This window comes from Mustelus asterias, chromosome 3, assembly GCF_964213995.1.
Source record: "Mustelus asterias chromosome 3, sMusAst1.hap1.1, whole genome shotgun sequence".
Taxonomy (NCBI): Eukaryota; Metazoa; Chordata; class Chondrichthyes; order Carcharhiniformes; family Triakidae; genus Mustelus; species Mustelus asterias.
The window spans coordinates 154283471-154309366 of record NC_135803.1 but is presented as its reverse complement, the minus strand read 5'-3'; the positions used below and the strand labels follow the sequence as shown (position 1 = coordinate 154309366).

The window sequence follows — 25896 nt, the reverse complement described above, 5'->3', positions numbered from 1 at the left end:
GATGTTGGACAGGTGAGGGAGGTATCAGTGGAGGGCGAGTGTGGGTGGATACCTTGGGGGATCTGGAGTTTAAGGATCGGGGTCTGATCCCCAGAGTTGGGGAATCAAGTCTTTGCAGTCCAGGTTTGTGGTCTATTGGGTAAACATTTGGAAAAAGAAGCAAGTGAATCATAATGTGTGGGATTGTGCACCTTCATGGTCATTTACCCACTGTCCAGCACAGAAGGTCAGCATTTTGAGCTTTAGTAGATGTATCCTTTATTTGGTATAATTATCACCCTCCCCACCCTGCCTCAAAACATTCCACCTTGTTATAACAAGGATAAACAGAGGAATTCCATATCCCTCACAATCCTTGCTTTGATAATGAGTGGACATAAGATTTAGCATAACTTTTACTAATTACAAGAATCAAACATGATACAGTATAAACCTTAACAGCTAGCTATCTATGATGTTCCAAGTCAAACAACACCCCACAAACATACACCCCTTTCGAGACTTGGGACAAAAAGCAAGTATGCTCACGTGATGCTGGATTTTGCAGCTTTTTAACAGCTGCTGTGAATTGGTCCTTTGAATGTTGGATTAAAATTCCTTCCAGTCTTGGAACTTTCCAAAAAGCCTCTGGAGAAAGAGAGAGACACACACTGCCTGCTTCCACCAGCTTCTAACAGCAACTCACAGACAGCAGAGTTTCCAACTCCAGAGAGAGGGGAAAACAAGAGACACTGCTTTCTGTCTCAAAGTCGAAGCAGCCTCTGAGAAAAATGAAACTAAAACTTTGGGCTTTTCTGTGGGGAAAAAACTGTCCCCAGGCATCATGTGACCTGTCAATCATGCCCCACCCAACAACTCCAAAAGGCTCATAATACTCCAGGACACTGCATTAGTCCAGATTAAAATTAAACCTGATGTCCATTATGTTACTTCAGTAACAATCAGAGGACACAGGCTGCAGACAAAATGTACCAAAAATAAAATGCTAGGAACTGGTTGAAAAACCTGCAAAGAAACATGATTAAAGTACATTTCGTAAAGGCACAGTATCGTCACAGTAGGTACACCCACAGTGCTGTTAGATAGGGAGTTCCAGGATTTTGACTTGGTCACAGTGAGGGAATGGTGATACATTTCCAAGTCAGGATGGTGAGGGGAATTTGCCCGCGATAGTGTTGATAGGAATGCTCTGGTAGAATGCTGCTGCGCCTCTATATTTGGAAAAATCTTGGTACCTAAGGGAGCATGAGTTGTGAATATAAATGTAACTTGCCGTTCCCCTTTTCAGTCCCAAACAGGTAATTAATTTCAGATTTTGTGTGGTAATTTTTAAAAAAAAATTCATTCGTGGAACATGGGCGTCGCTGGCTGGGCCAGCATTTATTGCCCATCCCTAGTTGCCCGAGGACAGTTGAGAGTCACATTGCTGTGGCTCTGGAGTCACATGTAGTAAGAAGTTTAACAACACCAGGTTAAAGTCCAACAGGTTTATTTGGTAGCAAAAGCCACACAAGCTTTCGAGGCTCTAAGCCCCTTCTTCAGGTGAGTGAGAAGAAGGGGCTTAGAGCCTCGAAAGCTTGTGTGGCTTTTGCTACCAAATAAACCTGTTGGACTTTAACCTGGTGTTGTTAAACTTCTTACTGTGTTTACCCCAGTCCAACGCCGGCATCTCCACGTCACATGTAGGCCAGACCAGGACAGGACGGCAGATTTCCTTCCCTAAAGGACATTAGTGAACCAGTTGGGTTTTTTACGACAACCGACAATGGTTTCATGGTCATCAGTAGATTCTTAATTCCAGATATTTTTTATTGAATTCGAATTCCACCATCCGCCGTGTGGGGGGGATTCGAACCCGGGTCCCCAGAACATTAGCTGAGTTTTTGGATTAATACTCTCGCGATAATACCACTAGGCCATCACCTCCCCAATTCCACTCTTTAGCCCCATTAATCATGTACCTTTGCTGATTCCTATCCAGTGGTACTCTGTTACGGTCTGTCAGGGCGTGGGCAGCTGTATAACCTGCGCCATTTCCCCTAACTTGCAAATCACTCAGTGCTCAGATGCACTGGGTTACACTGCAGCACGAGTTGCCATCTGCAGAAGACGAGAGAGGGGAATATGCTGCAGAAGAGAACTCTCAGGAGATATTCCCTGATAGAATCGTGCTGGCAGAGTAAAGAGTCATATACCCAACGTGCTGGCATTTTTTTGAATAACGAATGAGATATTCAATTATAGGTTCCATCAGAGATGTAGACTGTTTTATTACTTTCACAATCACTCTGATCTGATCATCCTGTGTGAGGTTAATGTTATTTAAAACTCATTGTTTTTGACAGTTGACAGGGAAAAATTGCACCACACTGCTCGTAGCGAAAATTAAATTAAACTGATCTGTCTTTTTAAAAACTCAAGGTGAGCTCTTTGAAATTTCGAGACATGTGAGTGATTGTCACTGTCTGAAAGTTGTGTGTTATTGTCACTTCTCGGTTTTCTTTCTCCCCTTCCAGTTTTCCCCTTGGTCTGTTCTCTCGTGAGCACGCTGAATTTGCTGAGCTCTCTTCCTGTGCTGGTCCCTGTCAGGTTCACTTGGCATCATTCTTGAACTGGGACACTGCCTCCCGTCTCCAGTCAATTGAATGTAGCCCCCGGAGAAGGGAGAACACTCCGCTTTTGATAAGCCTGGAGCAATTTGTAGCACCTGCACTCTGCTGATCCTTCTACATCCTCTAAACCCTCCCAGGCATTAAAGATGAAAGGAAAAGGAACTTGCATTTATATGGTACCTTTCACAACCTCAAGAGACTTTACAACAGTGACTGCACTTCATTGTCCAAAAATGTGCTGGTTAGGTGAATTGGTCATGCTAAATTCTCCCTCGGTGTACCCGAACAGGTGCCGGAGTGTGGTGATTAGGGGATTTTCACAGTAACTTCATTGCAGCGTACATGTAAGCCTACTTGTGACAAATAAATAAATAAAATTGTTTATAATGTAAGAAACATGGCAGCCAATTTGTACACAACAAGCACATAAGGTGATACATGACCAGATTTACCAGGCTGATTCCGGGGATGGCGGGACTGATGTATGAAGAGATATTGACTAGGTTTGGATTGTCTTCGCTGGAGTTCAGACGAATGAGGTGAGATCTCATAGAGACTTATAAAATTCTAACAGGACTAGACAGGGTAGATGCAGGGAGGATGTTCCCGATGGTGGGAGAGTCCAGAACCAGGGGTCACAGTCTGAGGATTCAGGGTAGACCATTTAGGACGGAGGTGAGGAGACATTTCTTCACCCAAAGAGTGGTGAGCCTGTGGAATTCATTACCACAGGAAGTAGTCGATGCCAAAACATTGAATGTATTCAAGAGGCGGCTGGATATAGCACTTGGGGTGAATGGGTGCAAAGGTCATGGGGAGAAAGCAGGATTAGGCTATTGAGTTGGACGATCAGCCATGATCGTAATGAATGGCGGAGCAGGCTCGAAGGGTCAAATGGCCTCCTCCTGTTCCTATCTTCTATGTTTCTATAGTCTCTCTTAGTGATATTGGTTAAGGGACAGATGTCAGCCACAACACTGGGGTGCAATTGCCACTGCCAATTATTTGCACGTACTGTAATTCAGATCTAAGTTTAAATCCAGAACCAGCCACATGGCAGCTCTAAGTTTTGTCCACTGTGTGCTGAACCAGCATTTGTACTCGCGGTCCAGGCTGGCAGGTAAAACACTTTGGGGAGATTCCAGAAGGCTGCCCGTGCCTGCGCTGTTGCTGCTTCCCCTCCACTCTGTATTACTGAAGGAGTGCTACAAGTGAAACATTAAATAGAAGCCTGACCTGATTGCTCTGGATTGCTTTGAAACAGGCAACGAGTTCTTCCTGCCTAATGTTCGTTCCTTGACCAACATCATCAAAACAGATCACCTGGTCATTCAACTCGTGGCTTTTTGTGAGATGTTCCTTTGCGCTTATTGAATGGTGTGTTTCCCTACATAACAACAGTAACTGCACTCGGGTAATTCACAGTCTGTGAATTGTTTTGGGAAACTACTAAGAGGTACCGTGGGTGGCACAGTGGTTAGCACTGCTGCCTCTCAGTGCCAGGGACCCGGGTTCAATTCTGGCTTTGGGAGACAATGTGAAGTTTGTGCATTCTCCCCGTGTCTGTGTGGGCTTCCTCCGGGTGCTCCAGTTGATTTGATTTGATTTATTATTGTCACATGTATTAACATACAGTGAAAAGTATCATTTCTTGCGCGCTATACAGACAAAACATACCGTTCATAGAGAAGGAAACGAGAGATTGCAGAATGTAGTGTTGCAGTCATAGCTAGGGTATAGAGGAACATCAGCTTAATGCGAGATAAGTCCATTCAAAAGTCTGACGGCAGCAGGGAAGAAGTTGTTCTTGAGTCGGTTGGTACATGACCTCAGACTTTTGTATCTTTTTCCCGAAGGAAGAAGTTGGAAGAGGGAATGCCCGGGGTGCGTGGGGTCCTTAATTATGCTGGCTGCTTTGTCGAGGCAGCAGAAAGTGTAGACAGAGTCAGTGAATGGGAGGCTGGTTCGCGTGATGGATTGGGCTACATTCACGACCTTTTATAGTTCCTTGCGGCCTTGGGCAGAGCAGGAGCCATACCAAGCTGTGATACAACCAGAAAGAGTGCTTTTTATGGTGCATCTGTAAAGGTTGCCTCCCACAGTCCAAAGATGTGCGGGTTAGATGGATTGGCCATGCTAAATTGCCCCTTTAGTGTCAGGGGGATTAGCAGGGTAAATGCGTGGGATAGGGCCTAGGTGGGATTGTGGTTGGTACCGACTCGATGGACTGAATGGCCTCCTTCTGTACTGTAGGAATCTTTGTTAGGATGCAACAGAAATACAAGTGCACCTCTTTCTGTAGTCAATAACCATTGAAGCCATTTCTCTCTCTCTCAGGCACACTGAGCCACTGGGGATTGGAACTGATTTTAATTTTGCAAAATTTTTAAATTTTAGATTCTCAGTCAAGGTACCCTCTTTCCTTGTCCCAATCGAAGTAGCTACGTTTGCGGTGAAATACTCGTGCAAAGAATTTCACATCCTTACTAAACGTATTTCTTCACAGCTGTCTGAAAACCTTGTCTCACGAATGAAGGATCTTCCTCAACCGTTGTCCAAGCCATCAAACTCTGTCCCTGCAGGTATGTGAACGGCCAGTAGAAGATGGTACTGATGTCAAACATTCTTTCTAAGAGTTAATAATGGGATTGCTGCCATTGCTTCAATGGAAAACTAAAGATCTTGTTGCACAATTTGAAAAGCAAAATAAATTCTACTGGCTCAAGGCCAACATCTTTCACTTAGCTAACACATTAATACCATCTCTCCCACCACCCTCGACCATGCTTTGCTAATTGGTCAGTTATGCCGTTGTGCCATTGTTACTATGGGATTTTGTGGTGGGGAGAATAGCTGCTATGTTTGTCTCAAAGGTTTCAGAGTAATTCAGTAGATAAAATGTGCTTTGATGCATAGAACAAAAACCTTGCATTGATATAGCACCTGTCATGACCTCAGGACATCTAAAAGGTTGGCGCAGCGGTTTGCAGTCTCGGATGGAGTTTGCATCTTCTCCCTGTGTCTGCGTGGGTTTCCTCCGGATGCTCTGGTTTCCTCCCACAGTCCAAAGATATGCAGGTTAGGTGGATTGGCCATGGTAAATTGCCCCTTTGTGTCCAAAGATGCGCAGGTTAGGAGGATTAACGGGGTAAATACATGGTGTTACGGCGGTAGGGTGGGCCTGGGTAAGATGCTGTGTTGGCGAGTTGGTGCAGACTCGATGGGCTGAATGGCCTCCTTCTGCTCTGTAGCCGCAATTACAACTGCAATGTAGGAAATGCTGCAGCCAATTTTTTGCACAGCAAGGTCCCAGTGACAGCAGAGGGGTAATGCCTAAATCATTTGTTTCAGTGATTTTCATAGAATCATAGAATTCCTAGAGTGCAGAAAGAGGCCATTCGGCCCATCGAGCCTGCACTGACAATAATCCCCCCAGGTCCTATCCCCATAATCTTCCTGACACTAAGGGGCAATTTAGCATGGCCAATCCACCTACCCGGAACATCTTTAACTCTCTTATCATTTAAGAAATACTCTACACATCTGTTCCTCCTTCCAAAGTGGATATCCTCTCAATTTTCCACAGTTGTTAGCACTGCTGCCTCACAGCGCCAGGGACCCGGGTTCGATTCCTGGCTTGGGTCACTGTGCGGAGTCTGCACGTTCTCCCCGTGCCTGCGTGGGTTTCCTCCAGGTGCTCCGGTTTCCTCCCACAGTCTGAAGGACGTGCTGGTTAGGTGCGTTGGTCATGCTAAATTCTCCCTCTGTACCCGAACAGGCACCGGAGTGTTACAACGAGGGGATTTTCACAGTAACTTCATTGCAGTGTTAATGCAAGCCGACTTGTGACACTAACAAATAAACTTATAGTCCATCATGGGGATGTGATGGCCCAGTGATATTATTGCTAGACTATTAATCCAGAAACTCAGCTAATGTTCTGGGGACCTGGGTTCGAATCCTGCCACGGCAGATGGTGGAATTTGAATTCAATAAAAAAAAATCTGGAATTAAGAATCTACTGATGACCATGAAACCATTGTCGATTGTTGGAAAAACCCATCTGGTTCACTAATGTCCTTTAGGGAAGGAAATCTGCTGTCATTACCCGGTCTGGCCTACATGTGACTCCAGAGCCACAGCAATGACTCTCAACTGTCCTCGGGCAATTAGGGATGGGCAATAAATGCTGGCCAGCCAGCGACACCCATGTCCCATGAATAAATTAAAAAAGAATCTTCCATGTTCTTGCTCAGACTCACTCAGTCTGTCCGAATCCTCTTGAAGTAACTTTGTATCTTCCTCCCAACTCCCATTCCCACCTAGCTTTGGGTCATTTTGGTTGAGGAAGTAGGACATCAGAGAGAACTCCCCAGCCCTTCGAATATTCTGACTTGAGAGGGCAGAGGGGGGCCTCGGGTAGTTTGAAAGGGACCTCTGATAATGCCGCACTCCTTCAGTCCTGCACTGTGGTGTCAGCCCAGGTTCTGTGATCGAGTGTCTGGAGTGGGACTTGAGCCCACTGCCTCCTGACCCAGAGGCGAGAGCGCCCAGCTGACACCTTTAGGCAAAGGGACGATATGAATGTTAAGTCTTTATCGCACAAGGTGCTGATTGCTACAGTATTACAAGTATTGAGGTCAGCAGTTGTGGGTCAGAAGATAGAGAAATCATAGGATAAAGCAGATCGGAAGCACGAACATGGATTTCTAGATGCACGTTATTACTTTTCTGAATAGAACGCTCTGCGTAAAGAAAAGCTTTCTGTGAACAGGAAATGAAACATTTCTCAGTAGGCTCCAAAATTAAATCTACCATCTCTTTCAGATCCTACATTATGAGTAAACCCATCAGATAGCAGACCGAGTGCATTTCATGCAGCTCCAGTAATATCGGGACACGGGAAAACATTTTTCCACACAGTGAATTGTGATGTGGAATGCATTATCTAAAAGAGCAATGGAAGCAGATTCAGCAATAACATTTAGTGGAGAATTAGATAAGTACATGAAGGGGGAAAAACATTCACAAGGCTTTGAGGACAGAGCAGGCTAGCTCTACCAAAGAGCTAGCACAGATGTGACAGGCTGAATGTTAGCATGCATCATTCTATAACTCTCTCCTGCTATCACTCGGGGTATTAGGATGTGGGCATGACAAATCATGGAGATTTAGAATAGAGTAGAATCCATATAGTGCAAAAGGAGGCCATTCGGCCCATCCAGCCTGCACCAACAACAATCCCACCCAGGCCCTATCCCCATAACCCCACATATTTTCCCTCCTAGTCCTCCTGACACTAAGGGGCAATTTAGCATGGCCAATCAACCCAACCCACACATCTTTGGACTGTGGGAAGAAACCGGAGCACCCGGAGGAAACCCACGCAGAGAAGGGGAGAATGTGCAAACTCCACACAGACTGTGACCCAAGGCTGGAATTGAACCCGGGTCCCTGGCACCATGAGGCAGCAGTGCTAACCACTGTGCCATGGTGTTGCCCCATAATTTATCTCGTATAGTTTGGAAATTTAAATTGAAAATAGAAGCTATACATTTGATTTGGTTTATTATTGTCACGTGTAGGTATACAATGAAAAGTATTGTTTCTTGCGCACTATACAAAGAGAAGGAAAGGAGAGAATGCAGAATGTAGTGTTACAGTCATAGCTAGGGCATAGAGAAAGATCAACTTAACGCGAGGTAGGTCCATTCAAAAGTGTGACAGCAGCAGGGAAGAAGCTGTTCTTGAGTCGGTTGGTACGTGACCTCAGACTTTTGTATCTTTTTCCCGATGGAAGAAAGTGCAAGAGAGAATGTCCGGGGTGCGTGGGGTCCTTAATTATGTTGGCTGCTTTTCCGAGGTAGTGGAAAGTGTAGTTTTGAAATGGAGGCCCACAGGCAAATTGTTTATGGGACCTGGCTGGATTTATTAATCTGGAGACGGGTATTGTTCGAGGCACTAATTAAACTGTATTTGATCAAGCACTATCTGGAGCTTGGAAACCAGACAACACAACCCCTCTTGTTCATCATCATTCGATGCAATAATTTGCACCATTGTGCCTGTTCAATCAGGAATGATTAACAGGTCTGAATTCAGCACAGTTTAGACTGGTTCAGTACTAGGGAATTCTGAATAGACTTACTTCTGGCAGCAAACCTGAACTTTGTGGAATAAACTGGGATTTGCCAAGGCCACATACTATTTCTCATTTGGAAGGTCTGCCAGGAGCCAAACCTCATGCGTTTGTTGAAAAATATTGTTGGTTTTGGATGCTTTAAGAAATATGTTCTCAACATTATATCTTAACCCCTTATGGCCTGATCTCAATTTAATTGCATTTCCATACTGTGCTTATTTAGCAAATTGTTGAAAATGTTTGAAAGACTAAAGCCATCATTGTTAGCAGCTGTCACAAGCTATGCACCTTATGTTACTGATTACATCTCGTTCCCCTTCCCAGCCACTGTCTAAGATTGAGCCAGATTGTTCACCACCTTGTAATCCCTGAGATGTGCTTCAGATTCCATAGGTAGTAATTAATCCAGGCGACAGGGATCTCACCTATTGGTTGGAGAGCCACCGAGAGCCTCATGTTGCCCCTTTTGGGGAAAGCCCACCGTATTATCTGCCAATCAGGCACAGTAGCGCAGTGGTTAGCACTGCTGCTTCACAGCTCCAGGGTCCCGGGTTCGATTCCCGGCTCGGGTCACTGTCTGTGTGGAGTTTGCACGTTCTCCTCGTGTCTGCTTGGGTTTCCTCCGGGTGCTCCGGTTTCCTCCCACAGTCCAAAGATGTGCAGGTTAGGTTGACTGGCCAGGTTAAAAATTGCCCCTTAGAATCCTAAAATGCGTAGGTTAGAGGGATTAGCGGGTAAATATGTGGGGGTAGGGCCTGGGTGGGATTGTGGTCGGTGCAGACTCGATGGGCCGAATGGCCTCCTTCTGCACTGTAGGATTTCTATGATTTCTATGATTAGGTGACCAGCAGTGGCTCTTCCCAATGATCAACGACCCCATGGACGAAGGTCCTGTGTGTCCTCCTTAGAGCTGCCGTCCGCTCAGAAACCAACAGCTTTCCATTGCAGGCAAAGCCAGCAGGAGTAGCAGCAGCTGCTTCTAATACGACCCCAGAGGAAAGGATCAGCAAGGGACCTAGGTTACAGGTGAGTGAGGGTAGGGTGGGGTCTCAAGGCTGGGAAGGGGGTTCAGCATCAAGGGCAAGGGCGTGGTTTACAGAGGTATCCTCCCTTTCTGATGCCAGTCCCTTGATCAAGCACTGAGTGTGCTTTTCGAGCTCTCCCGAGTGTCAACTCCCCAGCTTGCTGCTGCCCCAAAACAGTCTGGGGTGGGAAGGCTCATGACCAGCCTTCTTGTCCAACCACTCATGCTCTATTCGTGAGCCTTCCCAATCTGGACCTTATTGGAGCAAAGACTCCATCCAAAGGCATGCACTTGCTCAATCTAAAGTGATGCCCATGCCGGACAAGATAAGAATGGCAGATCTTCTCTAAAAGGCAGTAGTGAACCTGACGGGTTTTTGCAACAATCGATAACAGCTGTCATGGTAAGCACCACTGAATCCAGCTTTATATTCCAGATTTATTAATTGAATTTAAATTCCAGCAGCTGCCTTACAGGGATTTGAACCCATATCCCCAGAGCATCAGCCTGAGTCACCTGGATGGCACAGTGGTTAGCACTGTTGCCTTACAGCTCTAGGGACCTGGGTTCAATTCCAGCCTTGGGTTACTGTCTGTGTGGTGTTTGCATGTTCTCCCAGCGACTGTGTGGGTTTCCTCCGGGTGCTCCGCTTTCCTCCCATGGTCAAAAAATGTGCGGGTTAGGTGACTAGGCCATGCTAAATTGTCCCTTAATGTCAGGGGGATTGGTGGGGTTATGGGAGTAGGGCCTGGGTGGGATTGTTGTCGGTGCAGACTCAATGGGCTGAATGGCCTCCTTCTGCACTGTAGGCATTCTATGATTGATTACTAGTCCAGTAACATTTCCATCACACCACCTTCTCAGTTTCCTATGTCTGTAATTTCCTCCAGCTATATAGCCTTCCAGAAAGTCTATGCTGCAGCTGTGTACCTTATGTAGCACACATTCCAAAATTCTCCTTGTGTCTTCAACTATCTTTTCCATGAGCTCTGAGCGTTTCCATCTCACTCTCCTTTTAAGACTCATTTCAATCCACCCCTTTCATAAAACTTTTAATCATCTCCTTCTGATAACTATTGTCAGTATGCTCTTCTCACAGAATCCCTACAGTGCAGAAGCAGACCATTCGGCCCATCAAGCCTACACCGACTCTCCAAAAGGTCATCTAACCCAGGTCCTATCCCCACATCCCCACATATTTACCCCGCTAATCCCCCTAACCTTCACATCTTGGGACACTAAGGGGCAATTTAGCACGGCCAATCCACGTAACCTGCACATCTTTCGGACTGTGGGAGGAAACCGGAGCACCCGGAGGAAACCCACGCAGACACTGGGAGAATGTGCAAACTCCACAGATAGTCACCCAAGGCCAGAATCACACCTGGGTCCCTGGCGCTGTGAGGCAGCAGTGCTAACCATTGCGCCACCGTGCCACCATTTGGGATGCTTTTCTGCATTAAAGGTGCTACGTAAAAAAATGATTTTGAGGTAGCCAGACTTGACAGAAATTGTGTGGTCTGTAGCTTGAGGTTGCTGGGGGAAAGCACTTCTATTCCTCATGGCCCACATGCTGCACTGTAAATGCACGTATCTCCTGGATCCGGCCTCTCTTCCCTCTTTTTATTATGTGCCATGATTCCTGGGAAATAGGAAACTTGGACTCCATGGGTTAGAAATGGGATTAGTTCACCTAAGATGGGATTCTTTCACTCGTTACACTCGGAGAAAGGAAAGGGAAATTGAGATTATGAGCAAAAGAACAATTTAACACTTAAAAAAGACAAGTACAGTTGTATAGGACCTCTAATTTTTGTTTTTCCACCTGAAATTATCCATAGAATCCCTACAGTGCAGAAGGAGGCCATTCGGCCCATCGAGCCTGCACCTATCACAATCCCACCCAGGCCTTATCCCCACATCCCCATGCATTTACCCTAGCTAGTCCTCCTGACAGTAGAGGGCAATTCAGCCGGGTCAATCCACCTAATCCGCACATCTTTGGACTGTGGGAGGAAACCGGAGCACCCGGAGGAAACCCACACAGACACGGGGAGAACGTGCAAACTCCACACACAGTGACCCCAGCCAGGAATCGATCCCTGGTGCTGTGAGGCAGCAACGCTAACCACTGTGCCACCGCGCCGCTATACTAGTAGGAAGGAGAGGGGAAGTGAGATTATGAGTAAAAGAACAATTTAACACTTAAAAAAGACAAGTACCTACGTATAGTGCCTATAATGTTTGTTTTTCAACCTGAAATTATGAAATTTTCTCGACTGTAACAGGTTTCTGGGTACAAAATGGTTTGTGAATTTCATAGGATCGACTTTATTATAGTTGGCAAACTCGGAATGTTATTACTGAGATAATTTATTGGTTTCCACATTCACAGGACCTGATCAACAAGGGGGCGATGGTCTGACGCTGAAGCATTCCAGTACTGAAGAGCAGATGTACAGGAGGTGAGACATACTTGCTGAAATAATCTCCTCTTTCTGAAGCACTCCCCCGATGCTTAACTCTGATCAATAGAACTTTATGGTGTCAGACAATTGCTCTCCTGTTGTGTTGCTCATAGATAGTACAGCGATGTTTCTAAGAACAGACTTGAATAGTGAAAAATATTAAATCGGACAGAGATGGTATTCTGTAATGAGAAGCATGTTGCCCCGGACGGATGTAAATGATCCCAAGGCAGTATCGGAAGAGAAACTGTGGAATTCTCCTGGTATCCTGGCCAACATTTTCCCTCAATCAATACCCAAGATGATAATAATCTGATCTGATCATTTATTCAATTATTGTTTGTGGCAGCATGGCGTTTGCACAAATCGGCTGCTGTGTTTACCACATTGGAAAAGTGATAGCACCTCAAGAAGAAAAAGTAATTATTTGGCTGTGAAGCAATTTGCAACCTCCTGAGCCCTAAATACAAGTTATTTTTTCTTAGAAAGATCTATGTATCAATTTGGGAAAAAAAATTAAAATGAAGATAGTGATGTAATTATTAAATATTTCAAATTTAATTCACTATTTATTTGTTCACTCACAGGATGTGGTGAAGCCAGCATTTATCGTCCATCCCTAATTGCCCTCAAAGTGCCTCTGAATGATATGCAGTTAAAAGTCAGCCATGTTACAGTGGCTGGGGAGTCACAGGCCACACTCGGGAAAGCAGATTTCCTTCCTTAAAGGGCATTACTGAACCATGTGTCTTTGCAACAATTCAGTAGTTTCACAATCAGAGTTATGGATACTGACTATTTTTTTGTCATAGAATCCCTACAATACAGAAGGAGGCCATTCGGTCCATCGAGTCTGTACCGCCCACAATCCCACCCAGGCCCTATTTCCTTAGCCCTGCTACTACTACTACCCCTACCACCTAGTGGAATATTCTCTGTAAACATATTTCTTCTCGAATATTACCCTACCAATTTCCCTGACACTAGCGTCAATTTAGCATGGCCAATCCAGCTAACCGCACATCTTTGGACTGTGGGAAGAAACCGGAGCACCCGGAGGGAACCCACACAGACACGGATAGAATGTGCAAACTCCACACAGACAGTGACCGAGGCTGGAATCGAACCTGGGTCCCTGGCACTGTGAGGCAGCGGTGCTAACCACTGTGCCACCGTGCCACCCTTAACTGAATTTAGTTTAATTTAGTCAGCAGCTGTGGTGGGATTTGAACTGGGTTGCTGGAGTCCAGGCCTCTTGGATTAGTGGTCCAGTAAAACTGTCACAATGTTACCACATCCTGTAGTAAAATTAGAATGTTTAGTAGCCTAGTTAATTGATCAGGTTCCACTGATTTTAATTCAGGTCACTAAATTACTGGGTGGCATACTGGCACAGTGGTTAACCCTGCTGCTTTACAGCGCCAGGGACCTGAGTTCGATTCCCGGCTTGGGTCACAGTCTGTGCGGAGTCTGCACGTTCTCCCCGTATCTGCGTGGGTTTCCCCCAGGTGCTCCAGTGCTGGTTAGGTGCATTGGCCATGGTAAATTCTCCCTCAGTGTATCCAAACAGGTGCCAGTGTGTGGCGACTAGAGGATTTTCGCAGCAACTTAATTGCGGTCTTAATGTAAGCCGACTTGTGACACTAATAAATAAGATAAACTAAACGGTTGCTGTTATGTGCTGAATCCTGTGGGACAGCGACTTGCGTTTATTTGGCATCTTCCACCTTTTATTTTAAGAGTTGTACTGAGATGGTTCACTTGGTGTAAGGAAAGAAAGGGACACCAGATTGATAAATGATTAGAAGGGATGACAAAAGCACAAGCAGAAATGCAACCATTTTGTTCAGCCAGCACATCGCCGAGGGAAGAAGAAGTTAATTGGTTAGGGTGCCGCTGAGAGTAAAGTTGAATGCATGCATGCAGCTGGGAAAAGCAGCACCAAGGGCTATTCAATGAATAAGGTCATGTTAAATTTGCAGGGTCCCTTTGAGGGGCTGTGGGCTGTGCTAAAATAACGTACTGCAGCAGTGGGCAGTGCTCGTCCAGGGTTTAGTTTTGAACAGAGCAGGCGCAGTTTCACTCTGTATGTCAGCGCATTATACCTATCCCAGGAGCTCTCATTGTTATCGAAACGAAATGAGGGGAGATCTTATAGAAACGTATAGATTATGAAGGGAATAGACAAGAGGGAAGCAGGGAGGTTGTTTACACTGGCGGGTGAAACTAGAACTAGGGTCAGGGCCTCAAAATAAGGGGAACAGACTTAGCACTGAGTTGAGGAGGAACTTCTTCACCCAAAGGGCTGTGAATCTGTGGAATTCCCTGTCCAGTGAAGCAGTTGAGGCTACTTCATTGAATGTCTTTAAGGCAAGGATAGATACATTTTTGAACAGTAAAGGAATTAGGGGTTATGGTGAGCGGGCGGTTAAGCGGAGCTGAGTCCACGAAAAGATCAACCATGATCTTATTGAAGCAGGCTCGAGGGGCCAGATGGCCTACTCCTGCTCCTAGTTCTTATGTTCTTATAAGCTTATGAAATGGCCAGACTTCCCCAAATGAATATTCTATAATCTTGAAAATTATAATACAAGGACAAAATCTATAATTGTTTGCAATTCACAAGGGTGGTGCTGTGGTTAGCACTGCTGCCTCACAGCGCCAGAGACCCGGGTTCGATTGCGGCCTTGGGTGATTGTGTGGAATTTGCACATTCACCCCGTGTCTGCGTGGGTTTCCTCTGGGTGCTCAGTTTCCTCCCACACTCCAAAGATGTGCGGGCTAAGTTACTTGATGGTAAATTGCCCCTTAATGTCAGGGGAACTGGCAGGGTAAATACGTGAGGTCAAGGGCGGGATGAGGCCTGGGTTGTTGGTGCAGGCTCGATGGGCTGAATGGCCTCCTTCTGCACTGTCTGGATCCTACGATAACTAATACTAAGAGTGGAGGAGTGCAATGTGCTTATTTGTAAAATGGTGCTCATGTCAGAATCATTAACACTTTCACAGTATTTTACCCTGTTGGAATATGAAAATGGCTGAAGGATTATACAGTTACTATCTTGTGACTGCACCCTTGCTAACTCTGCGATTTCAGGCTTACAGAAGAACCTGTTTACATCAAAGTTTATTACGCATATGGAGAGTTCATAAACTTTGATTGCTGGTCTGTGTTCAGTTGACTAGAGACTCTACAATTGACCTTGACACTTCTGGGCCAGGGAGAGGTGGCCAAGGATGTCAGCAACTTCCCTTTGCTATCGTGGTGAGCCCTGTCTGGAAAACGCCTGCGGATGTCCCCAGAGGATCTCATAGCTGTTGAATGAAGACAAGAATGGGCTTGCCTGTTTATTGGGGTCATCTAGCCTGCCAACACTTGCTGTCAAGCTCTACATAAAGAATAGGTACCTGGCAAAAGAACACCAGTTCCTTAAAGAAACAGAGAAGAGCAAAATACATAGAATCCTTTATTTTTTTTAAAAGGGACTTTTTTTTTGGTGTTTGGTAGTGAGTCCGACAAGTGAATGTCTGAATTTAGTTGTGTGTAATTATTAAATTTCACTGCTGACTGCCTGTGACTTTGCTTTTTATGGTGCTGCCTGCTTGGTTCCCTTTCTGTCTTTCACCCCTTGAGGGCTGCAACAATTGTTCATTAGGAGAAACAAAGTCAAAATATTCAGCTCCTGTGCGTGCTTTTGTTTTAATGTGTTTGTTATTCCTTAATACATACCTCATAGCAATTTAATTTCCAAGTCTCCTTGTTATAATAATGTGCAATGAACAGAGGCTTTGCCAGAGAAATAGGTTCCAAGCATTTTATCCCCTCCAAGGAAATCAAATTCTGCTCTTCTAATGCACATTCTATTATTTTCTAACCTCCAGAAACAGAGGGAATATGTGAGCCAGGACATCTGAAAATGAAAACACAAAAGGCTGGAAATACACAGCAGGTTTGTTAGCATATGAAAGAGAGATTCATGTTTTAGGTGGAGAGAAAAACACGAGTATCAGAACTGGGGTTCTGATGGGGGACCTTACCCTAAACCTCAATTTGCCCTCCCCTCTTTCACATGCTGACTTATTTCACTCTGTGCATTTCGACCTCTTATATTTCTAACTGCTTAGGATGCAAACCTGGCATTGTTAACAGTAAATTGGGTGACATACTGCCTTATAGCAATGGGAATATTATACCATGTAATGCATGAAATGTATTCTGCTGTAATTGTGGAGCTCTGCTCAAGAAAACTTCTCTCTTTAAAGTTGAAGGTCACTGCTCACCAAGCTGAACTCATCCATCCACCCAGACAAAATCTAACCTCTTCATTAATGCAAAGAACTCAATCATTGCACTGCACAATCCATGCTTTTCCAAAGTAAGAAATCTGTATTTTCAGCTTAGGTCAGTAATTAAGGGCCTTTGGTCAATTAAGTTGCCTTCCTCGAAATCTTATTGGGGCCACTGTATTCCTCACTTTGTGAGAGGAGCAGAAGTGAACACAATATTCTAAGTGTGCATGGACCAAAGCTTTGTCCATAGAAGGATATACCTCCTAACACCCTATTCACTTTTGCAACATTCTTGTGGCACTTGTGATGGAACCCAATTAATGAACGACAACCCCAGATCTTTTTCCTGCTCGGGCAGTTGTTTGGCAGTTTTCAAGATTAAGAATATTTTCATTGGCTTAATTTTGTGTATAGGCACATGTGGTCATGTGTTTTTATGTTCTTCACTCTTTGTTCTTTCTCCCTCCCAAACAGCGCTGTAGATGTATTGTTGACAGGGGTTTTCTATTGAGACTGTGTATTGCTAAACTTTAGCTAAATACAGAGACTCATGAAATTCAGTGCACAGATTTTAAGATGCGACTTTTATTAACCAAACAATTGAATGGGAGAATGATATAAAGTAGCCCAGTACTCAAGGTATAGAATGTGGGCAGCCCAATATCACTCTGAGAAACAATGCCTCCGTGAGGGCAATTATACATTTTCAAAATCATATTTCCCACCTTTCTGGTAGGCTTAATCCAGTAAACATTACTACAATTAGCCAATAATCATCATTGTCACTAACTCCAGCCAATAACAATAGACTGTGGAACTCTTTGCCGCAGAAGGCTGTGGAGGCCAGGTCATTGAGTGCCTTTAAGACAGAGGTAGATAGGTCCTTGATTAATGAGGGGATCAGGGGTTATGGGGAAAAGGCGGGAGAATGGGGATGAGAAAAATATCAGCCATGATTGAATGGCGGAGCAGACTTGATGGGCCAAATGGCCTAATTCTGCTCCTATGTCTTACGGTCTTATGGTCAGCGCTCTCTACAGTCTGAGATCATTCATTCTTGAATCAGTATTGTGTTAGTGTTCTTAAACCCATGATTATGTGTTTTATTTGCCTAATTTAGCCCCCCTACATCATGTACCTACACCACACGGACTGCAGTAGTTCAAGAAGCAAGCTCACTTTAAGGGCAATTAGGGATGAGCAATAAACGTTAAAGCTGGAGAAAGAGATGGCCAGCAACATCTACATCCCGTGAAAGAATAAAACAAAGACATTGTTCACTGTCTCCATTCTCCCTCATTTACTTTATAGGACTTGATTGAACTAGGAGAGCGGCACAGTGGTTAGCACTGCTGCCTCACAGCGCCAGGGGCCAGGGTTCAATTCCCGGCTTGGGTCACTGTCTGTGCGGAGTCTGCACGTTCTCCTCGTGTCTGCATAGGTTTCCTCTGGGTTCTCCGGTTTCCTCCCACAGTCTGAAAGATGTGCTGGTTAGGGTGCATTGGCCCTGTGCTGAATTCTCCCTCAATGTACCCCAACAGGCGCCAGAGTGTGGCGGACTAGGGGATTTTCACAGTAACTTCAGTGCAGTGTTAATGTAAGCCTTACTTGTGACTAATAAATAAACTTTAGCTGTGTTGCATGTACCCTAAAGTTAATGTGTTTGGCAAAATGAAGGAGGCCGCTTCTTTCAATACATTCTGCTAGTTCTTTCCTCTCCTGCCCCTCTTCCCCACCTGCATAAAATAAAGAACGTTTCACTTACTTTTGTTGATAGTATGTTTTTTTCAGACCCTTTTACAGCTGTATTTTAAATCCTGGCTGGCTGCAGTATCACATAAATCCTGCGTCCAGTAGCCTTTGCAGACAGGATGGTGCTGAACTTGGCACAGGCCGTGCCACTCTTTGTATGAGTGTGAGTCACTTTATCCCAAATGACTTGAATCTTGTTTAGAGTGACCGTGCTGTTCTTTGCATTGTCCACGTAGGCATGTTGCTTGCCCAGGAATTGCCCTCAAATCTCTCACTCTAATATCAACCAAAATATAATGGACGTGCAAAATTTTCATGTATTCACGTGAACTAAGGAAAAAACAGCTAGCAGTGCAAATTATTGATTTCCTTTCTCCGCATTTTGTCAGTGCTTTAGGTTATGGTTCCATTACCACTGGTTACATTTGGTATATTTCTGAATTTGGCACCATCCTTTATGTGTGCTTAGGCTCTAAGTGTCAGGAGTTTATTTGACTGGATGCGCTGACTTCAAACAGCCTGACTGGATATTGAACCTGGGACCCTTCTGGCCTGGGTGACATTGTGCAATGCAATTAAGAGCTGAACCATTGGGAATGTCACTCATTGGTTGTTTAATCAATTCCATCAGGTGGAACTCCATATGGGAGCGAGGTATAAAAGAAAAGATGGATCTGCTACTGTTGGCTTGTCCATGTTGAATGCCGCTTGCCGACTGCTCCACGCTCCACTGGTTGTTCTGGCTTGAGAAAAATACACGATGACAAACGATATTTTTGTCTTTAGGAACCGGGTGGAAGTCAGGATTGGGAACAAAGAAAGTCAGAGGGTAAATTAGTTCATAACTTTGAACATTCTGTCTTGCTGCAGGTATGAAAAAGAGAAGGCAATGGTGCAAGAAGAGCTGTCTAAGCTTGCTCAGCAAGAACAAATGGTAGCCGTAGCTGACCTCAAAGAACACGTCATCTCACCTGAGGAGCAGCAAGAGATCAAGGAGCTCGTAAGTCAAAGATGGGGAAAATGCATCGATGGGGGTTAATAGTATCAGCAATGCCTTTACAATTTTAGTTTACTGCTAGTCTTCACTTTAACAGCTCCAGAGGCAGTACATTGCTGCTCAGCTATGGCTCTTCGGCAAGAGTTGTGGAAGCATTTATCAGGTGCTTTACCACTGGCTGCACAATTTGGGAAGCTGTTCTGCTCTGCATTCCTCTGTTGACAGGTTGTTGATAAAGTTGCAGTAAAAGCAGAAATGCTGTCAAAGCTTGCACTCATCAGGACAGAATTGCAAGAGTACCAAATTTCAAAGGACTTGGGTTTTTTTTTTGGAGTATAGAAGACTGAGGGGTGACTTGATCGAGGTGTACAAGATTATGAGGGGCATGGACAGAGTGGATAAGGAGCAGCTGTTCCCCTTAGTTGAAAGGTCAGTCACGAGGCGATACAAGCTCAAGGTGAGGGGTAGGAGGTTTAGGGGGGGATGTGACAAAAGCCTTTTTTACTCAGAGGGTGACGACGGTCTGGAATGCGCTGCCTGGGAGAGTGGTGGAAATGGGTTGCCTCGTGTCCTTTTAAAAAGTACTTGAATGAGCACTTGGCCCATAGTGTTGAATATTATGATGTGCCGAGTGCTGGTAAATGGTAGATAGGTTAGGTGGTTCTCGCATGTCGGTGCAGACTCGATAGGCCAAAGGGCCTCTCCTGCCCTGTATGGTTCTGTGATTGCGTGACAATGTAGCCCAGGGGTATTCACCATGGCAACACCTCAATCAGATTCCATTTGCCAACCAATCATAGCTTTTTCTCTCACGCTGTGTAAATTGTTGTTTCCTTTGAAATTTTGTATTCTCGAATTCTGTCCTGATGAGTGTGAGACATAAAGCTTCGACAGCATGTCTCTTTTTTCTGCAGTACTCAAGTGCTCCACTGCCAAGGGACTGTTGGTGAAATGTTGTTGATGGCAGGTGTGTCACTGCAGCTAAGGTATAAGCTAAAATAATAGCAAATTACTGCAGATGCTGGAATCATAAACAAAAACAGGAAATGCTGGAAAATCTCAGCAGGTCTGACAGCGTCTGTGGAGAGAGACTAGAGCTAACGTTTTGCGTCTGGATTATTCTTCATCAGGGCTCAGACCTGAGGTATTTCTGGCTTGCGCATGTTGTTTTGAAAATGATGCGACTGAGTTAGATTCCCCCGTCTGGACTGAGTTAGTTTAATCTGCAAGGACAACAGTTAGGGTACAGGGATTGGCTTAGTTACCCCCAGCCTGGAGGTGGGGGATAAATTATTCGGATCATTGCCTTGATTAGTGTTTGTTGGAGAATCTGTGTATGGAAAAAAGAGACTGGGCTTGCAGTAATGCCTTATGTAGTTGAATATTCTGCCTGCACTTAGTATGGGCTTGTGTAATAAGAATGGCTGTTTGACTATGCAGACTGCAGAAGCTGTCCCTCAATAAGAATCAGTGTCTGTATGTTGGAGAAAGTATGACCTTCATTTAAAAAAAACATCCGGGTTAAAGCAAGGCTGTAGGATTTGTGGTTTTCTTTTATTCATTTGTAGGACATGGGTGTTGCTGGCTGGCCAGCATTTATTGCCCATCCCTAGTTGCCCTTGTTCAGAGGGCAATTGAGAGTCAACCACATTGCTGTGGCTCCGGAGTCATATGTAGGACATATCAGGTAGAGACGGCAGATTTCCTTCCCTGAAGGGCATTAGTGAACCAGATGGGTTTCTCTGACAATTGACAATAGTTTCATGGTCATCAGTAAATTCTTAATTCCAGATTTTTAAAAAATTGAATTCCAATTCCATCATCTTCCGTGGTGGGATGGGAGCCCGGGTTCCCAGAACATGATCTGAGTTTCTGGATTAATAGTCTAGTGATAATATCACTAGACCATCGTCTTCCCTTTGCCATGGGAGGTGCAAATATTTTGGTTTCTAGACAGTTTGAAAACTATTGTTTTTGGATTCTCTTGACACTGATGCCGGAGTTAATAACAGCCTACTTTGGATTTCAACAAATAGTCCATGCTTAATTCGTGACAGCATTTTGTATTTTAGGCAGAGAAGACTCGATGGGCCAAATGGCCTGCTACTTGCTCCTACATCTTACCAAGCCACAACAATGTGGCCGATCCTTATCAATGGATCTCTCGCCCATTTATTCCAATGCTTATAGCACTGTCTCTTGTGTTACACACCCACATGGTTCCTGGTTGCTGTAATTTAGTTCAATGAGAAAGGAAACAAAACTTGAATGTTCATCTGTACTGACATATGGAAATTCAGTACTGTTGCCTTTGGGATTATATTCATGTTGCAAAGCAAAATGTCTTTGTTTGTGAATTTCTGTACACACAGCACTGGGCACAAAATGTTTTTTTGATTGTGCTATTCCCTTGTAACTCAACCTTGTTGAAATCGAAATCATGGAGCCACAGCACTTAAGTTCAAATCAAAGGATTTGATTGCAGAGACCTGCTGATCTGCACGTTGCTAAAAGTTAAAATAAATCTTGCACTATCCATGCCTGCTCACTCATGCACCTTGCATGCACATGTAGGTTTGTGTGTGTATGCTGAGTGAATGCACTTTTTTTGCATTTCAAACATGTGATTCATCTAGGGATGCAATCGTGTTATACTGTTTCTGACCCGCTGTGTTTCAGTGCTCCAAATCATTGTGCACTGTGTTGCCATTATCCGCTGCCAGGGTTCAGGACATCTGCTCCAGGCTGGAGAGGAACTTGCAGTGGGAGGGGAAGGATCCCGTTGTTGTGGTCCATTTTGGTACCAGCGATATGGGTAGAATGAGGAAAGATGTTCTGCATATAGAATTTGAGGAGCTAGGCACCAATTTAAACAACAGGGTCTCCAAGGTTATAATCTCTGGATTATTACCTGAGCCATGTCGCAAATTGGCATTGGGTACATAAAATTAGCGAGACGAATATGAGGCTCAACGACTGGTGTGGGAGAAGCGGGTTTGGGTTTGTGGGACAGTGGCATCACTACTGGGGAAAGCGAGGCTGTACCATTGGGACGGCCTACATCTGAACCATGCGAGGATTCATGTTCTTGCAAACTGCATAACTCGGGGAGTAGAAAAGGCTTTAAACTACATAGGAGGGTGGGAGGAGGGGGCATGAGGGGGTGGTTCTGGAGAGGGGATATGTAGGCTTACAAAACAAAAGGATCTGGCAGCATTGCACAGAAGCTATTTAGGTAATGAGTGTGACAGGAAGAGACTGTACAAACATAACAAAAAGCAACAAATAGGGAGAAAATGGTAAAAAGCAAAATGAATGGCTCTTTACTTAAACGCACATAGTATTTGGAGCAAAATAAATGGTTCAATGGCACAAATTGAGGTTAATGGATCTGATCTTATAGCCTTTACAGAGACTTGGTTACAAGATCAAAACTGGGAATTAAATTTTCAGGGGTTTGTGACTTCATAAGGACAGACAGAAAGGAAAAGGTGGTTGGAGTAGCTTTGTTAGTACGAGATGGAATAAGTATAATAGCAAGAAATGGTCTTGGATTGGGAGATGTAAATCCATCTGGGTGAAGGCACGAAATAACAAGGGGAAGGAGACACTGGTGGGAGTAGACTAGGTCCCCTAACAGTAGCCATGAGAAAATTGGTGGAGAGTAAATCACAGAATTGTTAAGGTAGGGAAGGAGGCTATTTGGCCCATTGTGGCTGCATCGGCTCTCCGTTCCCCTGCCTTCCCCCCCCCCCCCCCCCCGTACTGCTGCACATTGTTTCTATTCAAGTAATCATCTCATGACCTCTTGAAAGCCTCAGTTGAAGCTGCCTCCACCACACTTCCAGGCTGACATTCCAGATCTGAACCACGCATTGTGTGAAAAAAGTTTTTACTTGTATCACATTTGCTTCTTTTGCAAATCACTTTAAATCTGTGTTCTCTTGTTCTTGATCCCTTTTACGAGGGGGGAATCAGTTTCTCCCTGTACTCTGAGCAGCCCCTCATGATTTTGAATTTATCAGATTAGAGAGTTAAAAGTGCAGCTTAAAGATTGGTGTGGGAGAAATAGGTTTTGATTCATGGGGCACTGACATAGAACTGGGGAAAGTGGGAGCTGTATTGTTTTCTTTAGGAATCTCTACAGTGCAGAAGAAGGCCAACCGGCCCATCAAGTCTGCACTGACTCTCTGAAAGAGCATCTTACCCAGGCCTTATCCCCGTAATGCCCTCGCAATTTTCATTCTCACTTCCTTCAGTATCCTTGGATACATTTCAGAATCTCCTCGCCTGTCATGTCCTGGGTAGCAGCTACCTCATTGGTAATGACAGATGCAAAGTATTCATTTAATACCTCAGCCATGCTCCTGCCTCCATGTATAAATTCTCTTTTATGTGCCTAATCAGCCCTACTTCTTCATTTACCACCTTTTTACTATTTAGAACATTACAGCGCAGTACAGGCCCTTCGGCCCTCGATGTTGCGCCGACCAGTGGTACCAATCTAAAGCCCCTCTAATCTACACTATTCCAATATCATCCATATGTTTATCCAATAATCACTTGAACGCTCTCAACGTTGACGAGTCCACTGCTGCAGGCAGGGCATTCCACGCCCTTACTACTCTCTGAGCAAAGAACCTACCTCTAACATCTGTCCTATATCTCTCACCCCTCAATTTAAAGCTATGTCCCCTCGTGCTAGCCAACACCATCCGAGGAAAAAGGCTCTCACTATCCACCCTATCTAATCCTCTGATCATCTTGTATGCCTCTATTAAGTCACCTCTTAACCTTCTTCTCTCTAACGAAAACAACCTCAAGCCCCTCAGCCTTTCCTCATACGATTTTCCCACCATACCAGGCAACATCCTGGTAAATCTCCTCTGGACCCTTTCCAACACTTCCACATCTTTCCTATAATACGGCGACCAGAACTGTACGCAATACTCCAAATGCGGCCGCACCAGAGTTTTGTACAGTTGCAGCATGACCTCCTGGCTCCGAAACTCAATCCCTCTACCAATAAAAGCTAACACACCATACGCCTTCTTAACAACCCTATCAACCTGGGTGCCAACTTTCAGGGATCTATGCACATGGACACCCAGATCCCTCTGTTCATCCACGCTACCAAGTATCTTACCATTAGCCCAGTACTCTGTATTCCTGTTACTCCTTCCAAAGTGAATCACCTCACATTTTTCCGCATTAAACTCCATTTGTTTGCCTATAATAGACTTTGGAATTCCCCTTTATGTTCGCTGCCTATCTTTTTGCATAATCCCTTCTCAAATGTTCTTTTTCACCTTCCCTCTGATCCTTCTGTATTCCTCTTGGTTCTCACCTGTATTTTCTACTTGACACTTGTCATAAGAGTGACAGGAAGAAGTAATGGAGGCTTGTGATGAGGCATGATGATAATTTTGCATGATTTTAATCTACATATAGATTGGATGAATCAAATCAGCGAGAGTAGACTGGAAGATGAGTTCATAGAGTGCTTTTGGGACGATTTCTTCGAGCAGCACATTCTTAGAATCATAGAATCCGACAGTGCCTCAAATGGCCAAAGCCCATCGAGTCTGCACCGACCACAATCCCACCCAGACCCATCTCCATAACCCCTTGTATTTACCCTAGCTAGTCCCCCTGACACTAAGGGCAATTTAGCAAGGCCAATCAACCTAACTCGCACATCTTTGGAGAGTGGGAGGAAACTGGAGCACCCGGAGGAAACCCACGCAGACATGGGGAGAACGTGCAAGCTTCGCACAGACAGTGACCCGGGGCCGGAATTGAATCCTGGTCCCTGGAGCTGTGAGGCAGCAGTGCAAACCACTGTGCTATCATGCTGCCCACTATATAGCCAACCAGAGAGTAAATCTGGTCATTTGCAAGGCAACAGGATTAATTGCCTCGTAGTAAAGGAGCCCCTAGGTACCAATGATCATAATATGTTGAATTTCACATTCAATTTGAGGGAGAGAAAAGGCAAATTATGAAGGTATAAAGACAGTTGGCTAAAGTGAACTGGGAAATTAGGTTAGGGGATAGGTCAGTTGAGGTACAGTGGTGGACATTTAAGGAGATATTTCTTTACACTCAGCAAAGATACATTTCAGTGAGAAGGAAAGTCTCTAGAGGAAGGACACAACAGCCATGGCCAACTAAAGAAGTTAAAGATAGTATCCAACTGAAAGGAAAAGTTTACAATTTCACGAAGATTAGTGGCAGGTTAGAAGATTGGACAGAATAAAAATAACAGCAAAGAATGACTAAAAGAATAATGAGGGAGAAATTAGAGAATAAGGGAAAGGTAGCTAGAAATATATAAACAGCTGGTAAGAGTTTCTAAAGGTATTTAAAAGGGAAAAAATAAGTAAAATGAGTGTTGTCCTCTACAGAGTCTGGGGTATTAAGAATGGAAGATAAGGAAATGGCGGATGAATTGAATATTTTGCATATTTCATTGTAGAGGATACAAATAACATCCAATGAAAAATTTTGAATCAAGAGAGGAATGGGATAGAGGAATTTAAAACGATTACAATCACCAGGGAAAGGGTACTGAACAAAATAGTAGAACTAAAAGCTGACAAGTCCCTAGGT

At 44.5% G+C, this 25896-nt stretch overlaps 1 protein-coding gene across 5 annotated transcripts in view; it reads left to right on the top strand.

The window, feature by feature from the left end:
* LOC144491738 (MICOS complex subunit mic25-like) overlaps positions 1-25896 on the top strand; it is a 438118-nt gene that overhangs the window by 3573 nt on the left and 408649 nt on the right. For all 5 annotated transcript variants that reach the window (XR_013497493.1, XM_078209977.1, XM_078209976.1 and 2 more), the window contains exons 2-4: positions 5119-5194; positions 12174-12243; positions 19158-19287. Coding sequence is in view for 4 of the 5 variants with exons in the window: in XM_078209977.1 (XP_078066103.1) it covers positions 5119-5194; positions 12174-12243; positions 19158-19287 (276 nt within the window). In the remaining variant the exon portion in view is untranslated. The remainder of the gene's footprint in view (positions 1-5118; positions 5195-12173; positions 12244-19157; positions 19288-25896) is intronic.